The following is a 15,837-nucleotide window of genomic DNA, read 5'->3' as shown; positions in this document are numbered from 1 at the left end:
GAAAGAAACCTAAAATTCTCGGGACAGCAGCATGTGTCCAAATTTTAATCTTAACCGTTCTATTTCATCAGAAACGATCTGTAAACAGGGCTTTAAGTGTAAAATACCAAACTTGTCCTTTAAGCCTAACTTGATCACAAACCAAGTGCAACAAATGGTTAAATTAGGCTTTCAGGAGACACAGCCCAAATCATAGTTTCTCTTGCCACAACAAATGTGCTTTATAAACACAGAGTTGGAGCAGCCAGAAAAAATGAAAAGGAAAGGGTCAAGAGCCCAACTAAAGCAAACACTGACCACCATAATGGTGACATGAAACAAAAAATTCCACAAAATATTACAATCTAAACTTCTGTTGAATCTCAAGAACTTTTGTAGATGTATGACAGAAATAAAGTCAAACTAGTAATAATAAGCGCAATAATGGTCAAGAGACCAACTAAAGCAAACACTGATCCCTATAATGGTGACTACAAACTTTATTATTTTCAATAAAATATCACAAACTAAAATCTCTGTTAATTCTCAACAAGTACTTTTGTACATGTATGAAATAAATAATGTTTAACTGGTTTGTAAACTGGTTTCACACTCATTGTGGCTGGAAGGTTTCACACTCAGTAGTTCTTGTTTCTCTGTTTTTCATTCACTCTGTCAACTGGACTATATTAGTGAACTAATGTAGGGAATAGTGAATGAGGGTATAGGGTGTGATTGGGAAAACAGCCTCTGAGTGTCGACTTTGAGCGCTGTTAATTCACAGTATATTCCTGTAGGCTATTTTCTCCAAAACAACAAATATTACCTAGAAGGCATTGTTTTCTAAAGTATATTACTGTTTTAATGGAAAATGGTGTGATACTGTCAGAATTTGACTCTTTTTTTACAGCAAGGGTTAACAGTGAAACAAAGCCTTTAAATCCTTATATATACCTTTCCATTATGCCAATGTCTGGAGTCCAAAACATATTCTTGGGGGCTGCAAATGTGACAATTTGACAAAAATTGCTTCGTTTCCACTTCATCTTCATATTTGGCCACAGCTGGAAAGTTAAATGAAGTTCAGAATGATTGTAAGTTTTTAAATTAAATAAAACCTCTGATCGTGTTACAATATTCTGTAAATTGAGTAAAACTTTGTGAAAAAAGAATGAAATAGGTTTTTAAAACACTTACAGTTATCATTTTGACCTGTGTTGAGAGACTCTGGGCTTTTTCATCCTGTAGATAAAAAGATGTGTTGAGAGATGATACTACAACTGCTTGACATCCCATGATGACTTGAATGAGAAGATAAATCATGCTGGACTCATACCACATTGGTGATGGAGGACACATATATGCCCACATAAGTGTTTACAGGCCTCTTGCCATAGTAGGAGTTGTACTTGTAGTTGTTCATCAGGGGCCACATTCTGTCATTTTGAGAGTTATTGTCCTCTAAGCCGAGATATTTCCAAAGTTTAATTCTAGCATCACCATATTGTGTTGAATTGCAGGCTTTAGCATCTGACACCCGCCCTGTATATATGAGACATTCAGAAACACAGAGAATATATTCTCCAAGCACGCATGAATGTGAATTTCATGTTTAAACATTTATCCTTCTTCATTTCATACTCTTGTCAGACATACACAAACACACAGAAAATCAAATGTCGACTATTGCTCTTAGTGAGTCATCGAAATGTTCTTGATATTTACACAAATAAGGGGTGACTGTACACAGCAAAACTAAAATTTACAGCAACTTATTGGCAATTTTGGTTGCCAGTAAGCCTGTAAATTTACAAGAGTACTGTAAATCATAAACTACAATTATACTGTAAAATTATACATCACACCTGTAAAAGCAGCAAAACAATAGCAGCTGTGAATTTACAGTTCTTTACTGTAATCTTTACAGTATGTTACTGTTATTAATAACACACTGAATTAAAACCTGAGATAACTCATTTCATTTGAGGAAATCGATTGGTTAATTGCCATTAAATATTTATACTGTGAGCTATTTCATTTGAGTCCTCTAAGAAAAAGGCTTAAATGAGTTACCTAGAAACATCAATTTAACTAAATCCTGCTAGTTAAATCAGTGCATCAGCAACTACAGTCACTGCCTTTAAATAAAGAAACATGCAGAATAAAATCATTGTTTCTCTTCTCATCCTGGACTGAAGCGCAGGCTCTACTATTCAGCACAATGGTGACCCACTAAACTAAACAGAAACCCTTTAAATCCTAACAGAACATTACACACCAACAGATCTCCACTATATTATTATGTGCAAAAACACAAAAAGTAATTCACAGAATTTACTTTTTTTTTATTTAGTCATTTTGATTGCAAGATTTAACAGTAAACAAATACATCTTAAAAACACAGTTACAGCAACCACATAAAAGTGTATGTTAAATACAAGGGTCAGGAGCCTAACTAAAGCAAACACTGATCTCCATAATGGTAACATCTAATTAAATTATTATTATTAATAAATATATTTTTTGGAGTTGTTTAATCCTCCTCTGCTGAGATCTTGAGAGATTTAATGTCTTCTGTGGCTGAAGTCAGTTGTTGTTCTTGTGTTTCGTTTTTTTATCTTCTTCTTGTTCCTCTGTCCTTCAGTGATTCTGCTTGTTAACATCAGGTGTTCATCTCTAATGCTCAATCATCAGTTAATTAATCACTGAATTATATCATTAACTTTAACACTGCATTAGTGTTTCTCCTACACTCTGTAGTGTGGACACACAAGTGTTCATTTAAAACTAAAGATTTTGCAATGGGTTTGCAGAGGATTCTACTTCCTGCTCAGCTACTGTTCGGATGCCCTTGCTTACTGCTCCGCGCTTTGCTCTATCGCTTTTACATTTTATCTCCTATATTTTTATATTTTATTTCCTTTTATCACCTTCAGCAAATCAGCACAGTGCTCATACGACAAAGTTTGGATTACTACAAAAACGCAGAATTCTTTTACCCGACCAGCTTACATTCCGGGAAAGGAAAACACAACTGCCTACAAGGATAAGAGAAAATGCCTATTCTGGTTCAAGAATCTACTTGCTGCACCAACTGCCACAGACTTTTACAAAGGATTGCAGTTCTTGAAACAAAGTTACTTACGGGACCACCAAACCAGACGGCATACAGCATACAGCCGGTGAGTCCCATCAAACTAGTGCTCCTCGACAGGTAGAGAAACAAGCCGATCGACTTACAAATCGATGGCACAAACAGGGAGCGAGACCCAAAGGCACTCGAGACATCAGATTGTCACGAGCATCACATATTACCACAGTAGCATCCTCTACCCCAGATACAGCTCTGACAAGGATTGCAAACACTGGTCTCCTACCACCGCCTATACATCTTGAGAACAGATTTGAAGTACTAATGAATGTAAATGAGGAATCCCCAAACGTGATGAATGTGATCGAACACAGACTGAATGGGCCAGTAGCTAACACTGATGCTAACTGGCACTCAAGGTCGAGCAGACAGTGGCACTCAGCTCAGAGCGCAGCCGAGCCCAGGACTCTGATAGTGGGGGACTCTATAATCAGAAACATTAGCGGCAGGGATACAGCTACGTGCTGCCTTCCACAAGCAACAACTTCTGATATAAACAGGGAACTTCAGAACATTCTGATGAAACATAAGACTGCAAATCGACTCATCATTCATGTGGGGAAGAATGATATTCATAAAGAGCAGTCAGAACTCCTTAAGAAGGATTTCAATGAACTTTTTGAAACACAAGACTGAAAGTTCAAACATTCATCAGTGGACCACTCCCAGCAAGAGGAACAAACAGGTTTTCATGGTTGCTTGGGCTAAATACATGGCTGCAAAAAACCTGCAATATAAAAGGAGTAAACTTCATTGACAATTTCAATCTTTTCTGGAGTCAGAGACAACTTTTTCATCGGGATGGCCATCACCCAAACAAACTTGGTTCAAGAGTGTTAAAGGACAATATCTACTTTTCCCTCAATCATCCTTCTGCAGTGTGTGCCAATCCACTCAATCCGAACGGCACACACACACCTGGACACAGTATGAATGACCACGGGACTTCACTTCAGCAGCAGAATGGACATGCGGTTGACATATCACACAAGGACAATGATAACACCACTCCGCCACAACAACCTCTGCTCACGGACACAATCTCAGCTGAACCCTGCCCACAGAGCTCACCACAGACAGACATATTAGAACTGCTCCAAGATTCAGCACCCAATCTTTCCAAGATTTCCTGGAAAACAGCCAGGGAAGCCAGGACAGCACATTACAGCCTCCAATAACACCAGAGCAACAGCCCCTTTCACCAGACACTTTTTCCCTCTCTCCAGCATCGCCACTACTGTGCTTCTCACAGAAAATGGAAGAACTGGTGTATGCTGGAACCAAACTATCCCACTCATTTGCTGCAAGCCCCCAGATACCAACCAAAAAACGACATGCACCGCTACCACCAAAGCCTGCGGGCCCGGGTCGCCCCCCCCCCCTCCTGTGAGAGCTCTTCAGCCTCTGCCACAACACCAGGGCCCACACCCTCCTCCAGCTGCTCGAGGTGAACCAAAAACAACTGATACCAGCTCTCAGTGATATGTGTTGGGTCCCTGCTATGATAACAGTAACTTTATCAAATGTTTACAGAACAAGCGGGAGCCCAGTGTGCCTGCATCTTTCTCTATTGCCGTTCTATTACAAGATAGAAAGTCTAAGGCCTTCAATAGCCGTGCAGCAAACACAACTAATCTGGTGCCTATTACACGTCAAACTAAGACTGATGTGGGGACAAAAAGTAAGACTGTTAAGTTAGCACTTATAAACATTAAAAATAAATCACTTCTAGTCAACGACTTAATAACCACAAACAACCTGGATTTTATGCTTCTAAATGAAACCTGGCTAGAAGACAGCTGCAGTGCAACAATCCTCAATGAAGCAGCCCCTCCTAACTATATTTTTATTAGTGTCTACAGAGCTGTTAAGAGAGGTGGGGGTCTAGCTGCTCTTTTTAACCCTCAGAGGTCGGAGATCACGCCGGCGTGATCTGCTCGCTTTTTTCCTTATGAGTTGAATTGAGACCCCAAATACTCTTTTGACTTTGATTTTATAAAACAAGTTTCATACATCAATCGATTCTGTTAAATGTGTATTATTTTTGTGTATACTCACAATAAAAACAAAATGTTGTGCTTTTTGCCAAATAAAGAAAAATAATCACGAAGCGAGTTCTGCCTTCTCTCTGTCCGTGTAGTCCATTCTGAAACGCGTCCGAAAATGAATCATAACTCAGCGAATACTTCTCACACAGGCACGTGAGATATGTCTTTATGAAGCTTGAAATCTCCTCTTTTAAATGAAGTAATTTATATAAAAAACAAATGTTTTTAACTCGTGTAATCCCTTTGAAAGCAAGGAGAGGTACCGTTTTTCCTTCTCCCTTCATTATCTCTAAATGAGCTGCAGCCGCCCCGCCCCCGGCGCGATTCACATGTAAATAGTTTACCTGATCTAGTATGCATCGCATACGCCCCCCGATCAATGCCATAAAAACACAGTTTGTTCATCAGACTGATAGTTCATCGCGTTTTGAGTATGACACGCTTCTCCGGTAATAAAGACTCCCTTCAGATGATTCTGGACAGCGAGGAAGAATGCACCTTTTCCTCAGAGGACGAACGGCAGCATTTTGAAGAGCGAATTCCGCCGAGAACACAATTTCGGAGTAAGTTTTACTTAAAAGTCTTTTGTCTTTTATTTTTCGTGTTCGCATTTATGAGGAAAAAACAATATTACGTGACAGTTCTCCATTATGGTCGGGAGCGCTCTAAAAAAAGCACTAAAAGACTTTCAAACTTTCACAGAGACCTCAAAACAGAAAGTACAAATCCTTTCTTTAAAACGAATTTCGTTTTGTATCAATTGTATCTTAATTTTAATAATTTTTTCATTAACAAATTTCCTGGATTTAAAGTAAATATAGGCTAGCAATCACAACATAAGGTGCTTGAACTGGAGATCATCATGAACCAGACCGTATAGCCTACTCGCCTCACATGTCTAAAAAATGTGAAATATATTTACAGAAAGCTGGTTCTAAACAAACCATTCAAAACACTAGCCTACTGCGAAGATCGCGAGTCAATAGCCTATGGTCAACTTCATCTTTGCCAGAAGTTAAATTTAAATCGCGTGTGTGAATGAATGATGATGTTTTAGCAAACTGTATTGCTACTGAGATGAGTAAAAATCGACTGAAATATGCATGCATACATACATATACATAGATAAAATGTAGGCCTATAATCTTTTTTTTTTTTTACAAAGAAAGAGTACACTTGAAATATTGTTGAAATTGTAATTATTGTTGCAATTGTAACCTTTTTAATAAAATAGCAAAACATATTTACAAGATAGATGTAAGCAAAATCTTAAATGGTCAATATAAGTCTTCTAAATATATCTGTTGTCCTTGTATTGTGGCTCAGTCAGTTTCACACCTGAGTGAATGGCTCATCATTATGCAAAGTGGGTGGGACACTGTAATCTAAGGTGTAAACTACTCCTCCCCCTCGCATATTGGCTTTCCAAGCAAAACCTGTTTTACATCAATTTAAATCAATGTATGGTTTTATGTGAACGATAAAGCAAGACTATTTTCACATAATTTTGAAGAAAAAACACTAGGCGAGGACATCCATTAGTCAAAAGTCTTATTGACACATATTTACTATGTGTTTTGTGGCCTTATTTCAGAATTTTTATTTTTTATTTTTTTCAATAACCACGCATAAACATTATTCTCTCAAAAATGAAAACATGTACATACACATGGCTCACATATTATGGTAGCCCTGTTTGTGCTTTATAGAGTGAATTTACACCTTTGCCATTAATATGTTTATAAGCAACTGAAAAAAGCACAAATGTCAGGGCATGTCAGAACATCTCAAGGGCCCCAAAAACAGCCCAGACCCCAGAGGGTTAAAGATATCTATCAATGTAAGCAAATATCATTTGGGAATTACTTGTCTTTTGAATATCTGGGTATTGTATTAAAAGGTGCTCCACGCATTTTACTTATCATTATTTACAGGCCTCCAAAATACTCTCCAGCCTTTGCTGAGGACTTTACAGAACTGTTATCAACAATTACCTCAGAGTTTGACTGTTTTGCCATTGCTGGAGATTTTAACATCCACATAGATAGTGCAGAAAACAATATGGCAAAAGAAATCAATACTGTTTTAAAAACTTTTGATCTGACTCAGCATGTACATGGACCCACACACAATCGTGGACACACTCTAGATTTACTTATCAGTAAGGGTCTAAACATTTCACTGATTGTTATTAAGGACGTAGCACTGTCTGATCATTTCTGTATTTTCTTTGATATATTGATCTCTCCTGCCACTGAAGCTAGATCTGTGTCTGTCAAGAAGAGATGCTTAAATGAGAACACTAGTGTACTATTTATTAAGGCTATATCCTTAACACCAAGCATATCTGCAGACTCTGTTGATTTTCTCCTTGATTCTTTTAACTCAAAAGTTAAAAGTGTAATTGATGATATTGCTCCTGTGAAAGTCAGGAAGAAGAGTGGCAGACAAAAAGCACCTTGGAGAAACTCAACAGCAGTGCAAAATATGAAAAGACAATGCAGAAAAGCAGAGTGCATATGGCGGAAGACAAAACTTGTAGTCCATTATAACATCTACAAAGACAGCCTTCATGCTTTCAATATGGAACTAGGCAAAGCTAGACAGACTTTCTTCTCAAATATTATAAACAGCAATTTAAACAACACACGCACTCTTTTTGCTACTGTAGAGAGACTGACAAACCCCCCAAGCCAGATTCCCAGTGAAATGCTCTCAGACAACAAGTGCAGTGAGTTTGCCTCTTACTTCTCTGAGAAAATCAATAATATCAGAAAGGTGATCAGCACATCCTTGAGTTGCACTGAAGTCAGACAGATCAGACCACCTGAGAAAGTAGTTACTATGTCTGATTTCAAAGAAATTGATGGCAAAATTTTGGAAGAAACCGTACAGCACCTTAAAACATCAACCTGCACCCTTGACGCACTTCCCACATCTTTTTTCAAAAGTGTGTTAAACAGTTTAGAAACAGATCTTCTAGAAGTGGTAAATGCCTCACTTCAACAAGCAACTATAGACCGATTTCAAATCTTCCTTTCATAGGCAAGATCATTGAAAAAGTTGTCTTCAATCAGCTAAACAAATTCTTGAGCTTGAATTTTCAATCTGGTTTCCGACCGCACCACAGCACAGAGACAGCACTCATAAAGATAATAAACGATATTTGCTTAAATACTGATACAGGCAAATTATCAGTGCTGGTACTACTCGACCTCAGTGCTGCATTTGACACTGTTGATCATAACATACTTCTTGACAGGCTGGAAAACTGGGTGGGGCTTTCTGGGATAGTCCTAAAATGGTTCAGGTCATACTTAGATGGGAGAGGTTATTATGTGAGTATAGGAGACCATAAGTCTGAGTGGACATCCATGACATGCGGAGTCCCTCAAGGCTCAATTCTTGCGCCACTCCTGTTCAACCTGCACTGAAAAAAATGTGGAGTGACATTTACTTAAAAAAAGCTAGGCAACTTTTTCCACACAGAAAGTGCTTGTAATCTTTACTCGGTCTATTTCAATTAGTAATTAACTGTAAAAGTAATTAATTTGAACAAGTTATAATTGAGTCATAATTAATCAAATTAATTCCTTAAAAGTTAACCATTTAAAATGAGTAAAATTTACAAAATATATTTTATTGCCAACATTGAAGACACCTGGTGTTAACAAGCAGAATCACTGAAGGAGAAAACCATAATTAAAGTCACCATTGTGGAGATCAGTGTGTGTTTTAGTTGGGCTCTTGCCCCTTTAATTATTAACTTTAAGTTTCGTTTGGCTGCTGTACATGAGTTATAACAGCCAGATGAACAAATAGAAAAGGTGATCTGATGGTGTTGGTTGTGTTTTAACATAATCATTATTTCACAATCATTTGACGTGAATCACTGAATTCATATAGAGTCCAATTTAGTTATATTAGCTATATTAATTATAGCAGCGCTATCCTTGTACGGCAGAATAGTTGTAAGTTTTACAATGTAAACAAAAATAATTTTCAAAACGTTTCTCTTATACAAAAAAAGAGACACACAGACATCAATAATCAGCCTGTGAATCTCAACAATGGTGACATTTATAAAGCATGTTGCAGTGCATTCTGGGTGCCACCAATCAAAACTCATTCATGGCTCCCATCATGCATTGCTGCATGAATAAATAATGAGCTTATGATCAGAGGCGATCTGTTTGTCACCATTGTTGAGATTCATACGCAAAATCTTGATGTGTGTGTGTGTGCCTAAAAAAAAGTGTATATATATATATATAATTTTTTTTATTATTAATTTGATCATTTGGATTTCATTGAACAGGCTAAAAATATTATGCTGCTATAATTAATATAGTTAACCTAACTCATAAATTGGACTCTATATGAGTTCAGTGATTCAGGTCAAATGATTGTGAAATAATGATTATGTTAAAACACAACCAACACCATCAGATCGCCTTATCTATTTGTTCATCTGGCTGTTATAACTCATGTACAGCAGCCAAACGAAACTTAAAGTTAATAATTGAAGGGGCAAGAGCCCAACTAAAGCAAACACTGATCTCCACAATGGTGACTTTAATTATGGTTTTCTCCTTCAGTGATTCTGCTTGTTAACACCAGGTGTCTTCAATGTTGGCAATAAAAGATATTTTGTAAATTTTACTCATTTTAAATTGTTAACTTTTAAGTAATTAATTTGATTAATTATGACTCAATTATAACTTGTTCAATTTAATTACTTTTACAATTAATTACTAATTGAAATAGCCCGAGTAAAGATTACAAGCACTTTCTGTGTGGAAAAAGTTGCCTAGCTTTTTTTAAGTAAATGTCACTCCACATTTTTTTCAGTGTGTATATAATGCGATAATGAGAAAGAACCAAATTGCTTACCACAGCTATGCAGACGACACACAGCTCTACTTAGCCCTATCGCCTAACGATTACAGCCCCATTGACTCCCTGTGCCAATGCATCGATGAAGTCAACAGTTGGATGTGTTAAAACTTTCTTTAGTTAAACAAAGACAAAACTGAAGTCATTGCGTTTGGAAACAAAGATGAAGTTCTCAAGGTGAACGCATACCTTCACTCTAGGGGTCAAACAACTAAACATCAAGTCAGGAATCTTGGTGTGACACTAGAGTCAGACCTTAGTTTCAGCAGTCATGTCAAAGCAATAACTAAATCAGCATACTATCATCTGAAAAATATTGCAAGAATTAGATGTTTTGTTTCCAGACAAGACTTAGAGAAACTTGTGCATGCTTTCATCACCAGCAGGGTGGATTATTGTAATGGACTCCTCACCGGCCTTCCCAGAAAGACCATAAGACAGTTGCAGCTCATACAGAACACTGCCGCCAGGATTCTGAGCAGAACCAGAAAATATGAACATATCACACCAGTCCTCAGGTCTTTACACTGGCTCCCAGTTAAATTTAGGATTGATTTTAAAGTATTATTACTGGTATATAAATCATTCAATGGCCTAGGACCTCAATATATTGCAGATATGCTCACTGAATATAAACCCAACAGATCACTCAGATCATTAGGATCATATCAGCTAGAGATACCAAGGGTTCACTCTAAGCATGGCAAGTCCGCTTTTAGCTATTATGCCAGCCGCAGCTGGAACCAGCTTCCAGAGGAGATCAGACCTGCTCCTACTGTAGTCACTTTCAAATCCAGACTCAAAACACTTCTGTTTAGCTGTGCATTTACTGAATGAGCACTGTGCCGCTGTTCGTCCGACTGTTTGTACTGTACTGTATTTTATTTTAATTATTCTTATTTCTTTTTATTATTTTAATTTCTTCTATGTAAAGCACTTTGAATTGCCATTGTGTATGAAATGTGCTATATAAATAAACTTGCCTTGCCTTGCCTTTAAAAGGGTTAAATGTGTCATATAAAAAAATAAAAACAGAGTGAAGCGTAATTTAAAGGTATTCAACTGTAAATTAATTTACAGCATAAAACTGTAGAAAAAGATTTCTAGAGACTGTAGATTACCGTAAAATCAAGGAAAAACAGTAATATACTGTAAAATGTAACAGTCAGATTTAATAAACGAAAGAAGTTAATTTAACTGAAATATTAGTGAAAGTTCATTGAAAAAAGTTATGCGAAGTCAATAACTGATCAGGAGAGTAAATATTAAACTGAAGTGTTTTATGTGGGGTTTTTTTCACAAGATGATATAGTAGATTACAGTGAAGCATTGCTGCCACATACATATTTTTTCCACTCAATTATGTCGTAATAATGAGATCTTATGTCATAATAACGTGATGTTATGTCATTAAAACGACATATTTTCTCATAATAACAAGATCTTATGTTGTTTTAACAACATCTTTTCTCGTAATAACGAGATGCTATGTCGTTACAACGACATATTTTCTTGGCCTTATAAGGACATGTGTAGTCATGTACAAAATATGCCTTTATCCACATGTCTTTATCATACATCTATGATCAAAAAGCTGAAGAAATATCAGCCCCCAATGGACATTCATGTTAAAAGATCAAATTCTGTGCACACCTTATTAATACACAGCAAAATCCCCAGTGTTAAATTAACACTCCTCAGTGTTTATATGTGTCCACACTACAGGGTGTTAAAGATTAACACTGAAGCAGTGTTGAAGTTAATGAGATAATTAAGTGATTAATTAAGTGATGATTGGCTATTAGTGGTGACACCTGATGTTAATAAGCAGAATCATTGACGGAAAGAGAAAAAACAATAACAGAAAAAAGAGAAACACAAGAATACTGACTTCGAGTCATTACACATTGTTGCACTTATTATTACCAGTTTGACTTTATTTCTGTCATACATCGACAAAAGTTCTTGAGAGTCAACAGAAGTTTAGACGGTAATATTTTATGGGATTTTTCTTTTCAAGTTACCATTTTGGTGGTCAGTGTTTGCTTTAGTTGGGCTCTTGACACTTTTAATTTTTTAATATTAGTTTTTCTCTGGTTGTTACAACTCTGTGTTTATAAAGCACATTTGTTACTGCAAGAGAAAACATGACCTGCTCACAATATGTTTTGATGATAAAAACATTATCATGTAGTGTCCTGATTCACTGATGTGATAGTCTAAATTTTTGACTATATGCTTGATGTCTTGTTTTAGTATTGGTGATTGTAGCTCTGAGATTCTACAGTTTGAGATCCAACAGCAATATCAAAAATTTTGAAAATACTTTGAGCAAAGGAGTTATTGTGTTTAAACGCACAGACATCAAGAATCAGCATATGAGTCTCAACAATGGTGACAATAAACAAACTAGTGACAAACAGATCAACTCTGAACATCACAAAACAAGCTACTAAAGTCAGAACAAAACAATAGCAAAATAAAAGCCAACAGAAAAAACAATGAAAATTACAGGACAATTCAGCCGCATAATTTATTCATGCTGCAATGCATGATGTCAGCCATTGATGCGTTCTGATTGGTGGCTCCCATCATGCACTGCAACATTAAGCATTTGTTTGATTGTCACCATTGTTGAGATTCATATGTAGATTCTTGATGTCAGTGTGTGCTTTTAAAACTTTCAGATCATTAAAATATTGCTAGAAATAACTACTGTAGTGAAAAATTAATAAAACAATTAGATAACCAGTTTATAATGCTGGGTGACATCATTGAATCAGGTGACTAGTAATTTCATCATTGAATCATAACCAGGGCTGAATTTCCAAAAGCATCTTAAGCCTAACTTGATTGCAGACCAACTGCAACAAATGGTCTATACGATCAAATTAGGCTTGCGATGTTTTCAGGAAACACAGCCCAAATCATAGTTTCTTTTGCCACAACACACATGCTTTATAAACACAGAGTTGGAGCAGCCAGAGAAATACTAATGTTAAAAAGTAAAGGGTCAAGAGCCCAACTAAAGCAACCACTGACCACCATAATGGTGACATGAAACGAAACATTCCATATAACATTACCATCTAAATGTCTGTTAAATCTAAATAAGACCGTGTGTAGATGTATGACAGAAATAAAGTCAAACTGGTAATAATAAGTGCAATAATGGTTCAAAGTCAGTAGTTCTTGTGTTTCTCTTTTTTCTGTTCGTTTCTCTTTCCTTCAGTGATTCTGCTTATTAACATCAGGTGTCACCACTAATGGCCAATCATCACTTAATTAATCACTTAATTATCTCATTAACTTCAACACTGCTTCAGTGTTAACTTAATTAACTCATTAACTTCAACACTGCTTCAGTGTTAATTTTTAACACCCTGTAGTGTGGACACATATAAACACTGAGGAGTGTTAATTTAACACTGGGGATTTTGCAGTGTAGCAGATGAGCCCAGAATAGGAACATTGCGTTTAATTGCACATTAGGCTAAGCGTTTTCCTCCCATATAAAACCCTTATAATAAAGAAAAAGCTTAATGTTGCTTAATAGGCTACTTCAGTGATAAAGATCAAATGCTGTACACACCTTATTAATAAACCATACACAGCAAAATCCCCAGTGTTAAATTAACACTCCTCAGTGTACTTATGTGTCCACACTACAGGGTGTTAACTAACACTGAAGCAGTGTTGAAGTTAATGAGATAATTAAGTGATTAATTAAGTGATGATTGGCCATTAGTGGTGACACCTGATGTTAATAAGCAGAATCATTGATGGAAAGAGAAAAAAACAATAACAGAAAAAAGAGAAACACAAGAACTACAACTGACTTTGTGCCATTACACATTATTGCACTTAATATGACCAGTTTGACTTTATTTCTATCATACATCTACTTGAGATTCAACAGAAGTTTAGACGGTAATGTTTTATGGAATATTTCATTTCAAGTCACCATTATGGTGGTCGGTGATTGCTTTAGTTGGGCTTTTGACCCTTTTAATTTTTTTTTTGACTGTTCCAACATTGTGTTTATAAAGCATGTGTTACTGTGTCATGGGCTATGTTCCATTCAGCTTAAACACTCCCAAGAAACTCCAGGACACAGTTGATTCATTTCCATGAAGTTTACTGGGAATTTTGTGAAACTGCAATACAGTACAATAAGATGTCTATATTATTAATCAAACCCAAATACACAGTAACAGTGTAAATAACACCACTTAGCTAACATAGCAGTGTAGCCTATATGATAAACACAATCAAGCTAGTAAAAACAACCAGCAGCAATAAACAAAGCTAATTTAGTCTCAATAATCTTACAAAATTAAAAGTAAGCAGTAACCTAATGTTACACGATGAGAAATACTTACAGACGTTGCCTTAGCAAAAAGGGAGAAGGAAAAGCGATCGACTCAGAAACTGACGACTGATAGAGCTCACACATTTCTGTAGCTGATTACCATAGATATCATATATAAAGGCTAGATGTCTCGTGCGCGCTGCTGGCCAATGGAGGTCGACATCCGCACGTGGCGGCCATCTTGCCACAGTGGACTCGCTCACTCGTTTAATGGTGCATGTACTTTTAAATAACCATAACTTGCTCAATTTCCTACCGATTTTCAAACGGTTTGGTTTGTTATAAACGTCAGAGATGTAGCTATGACACTGCATACATACACTGCATACATATGAATAATTATAACATACATTTTCAAGCATTCGGAATTATAGCCACGTTAATAACGTTTGTAAGAAACCAAACCGTTTGTAAATCCGTCAAGATTTCAGCGAGATATGAGGATTTTCTGTGCATGCTGATCACTCACCTTAATGCACAGCTTCACTGTGACAAGATGGCCGAACGGTGATGCCGGAAGTGACTGCGCCATAAGACATGTAGCGTTTATATATGATATCTATGCTGATTACCGCATGGCAATTTTTACTTCCTGTTTCCCAACATGCACTAGTACTAAGTTACTATGGTTACAAGATAAACAAACCACACTGAACTGCTGAAACAAACACATTTTCAAGCGGCATGACATACTGCAAGAGAAAACATGACCTGCTCACAATATGTATTGATGATGACATTATCAGCATGTAGTGACCTGATTCACTGATGTCATTCAGAGTCTAAATCTTTTACTATAAGCTTGATGTCTCATTTTGTTGTCCTGAGATTCTACAGTTTGAGATCCAACAGCAATTTGAACAATTTTGAAAATACTTTGTGCAAAGAAGTTTATGTTTTTAAACACACAGTCATCAAGAATCAGCATATATATCTCTACAATGGTGACAATAAACAAACTAGTGACAAACAGATCATCTCTGAACATCACAAAACTAAAGTCATAATAAAACAATAGCAAAATAAAAGCAAACCGAAAAAAAACAATGAAAATAACAGGACAATTCGGCTGCATAATTTATTCATGATGCAATGCATGGTGTGAGCCATTGATGCGTTTTGATTGGTGGCTCCCATCATGCACTGCAACATGCAGTCAAGCATTGCTGAAATTAACTACTGTAGTGAAAAAATAATAAAGCATTTGTATAATCAGTTTATAATGCTGGGTGAGATCAGTGCATCAGGTCACTAGTAATTTCATCATCGAAACATAACCAGGGCTGCATTTCCCAAAATCATCTTAAGCCTAACTTGATCGAAGATCAACTGCAGCAAATGGTCTGTACAATCAAATTAGGATAATGAGATAATTAAGTTATTAATTAAGT

At 36.4% G+C, this 15,837-nt stretch overlaps 1 protein-coding gene across 1 annotated transcript in view; it reads right to left on the bottom strand.

Moving 5' to 3' along the window:
* The window catches only part of LOC311083805 (5-hydroxytryptamine receptor 3A-like), a 67,356-nt gene that overhangs the window by 43,555 nt on the left and 7,964 nt on the right, over positions 1-15,837 (bottom strand). The window contains exons 2-4 of the mRNA XM_084115548.1: positions 1,316-1,521; positions 1,177-1,221; positions 934-1,043 (exon numbers count right to left, since the gene is read on the bottom strand). Coding sequence (XP_083971674.1) covers positions 934-1,043; positions 1,177-1,221; positions 1,316-1,521 — 361 coding nt within the window. The remainder of the gene's footprint in view (positions 1-933; positions 1,044-1,176; positions 1,222-1,315; positions 1,522-15,837) is intronic.

Source organism: Abramis brama (genome assembly GCF_963993115.1).
Source record: "Abramis brama genome assembly, chromosome: 1".
NCBI lineage: Eukaryota > Metazoa > Chordata > Actinopteri > Cypriniformes > Leuciscidae > Abramis > Abramis brama.
Note: the sequence above shows the minus strand (reverse complement) of the source record. Positions and strands in the feature narration are given on the sequence as shown.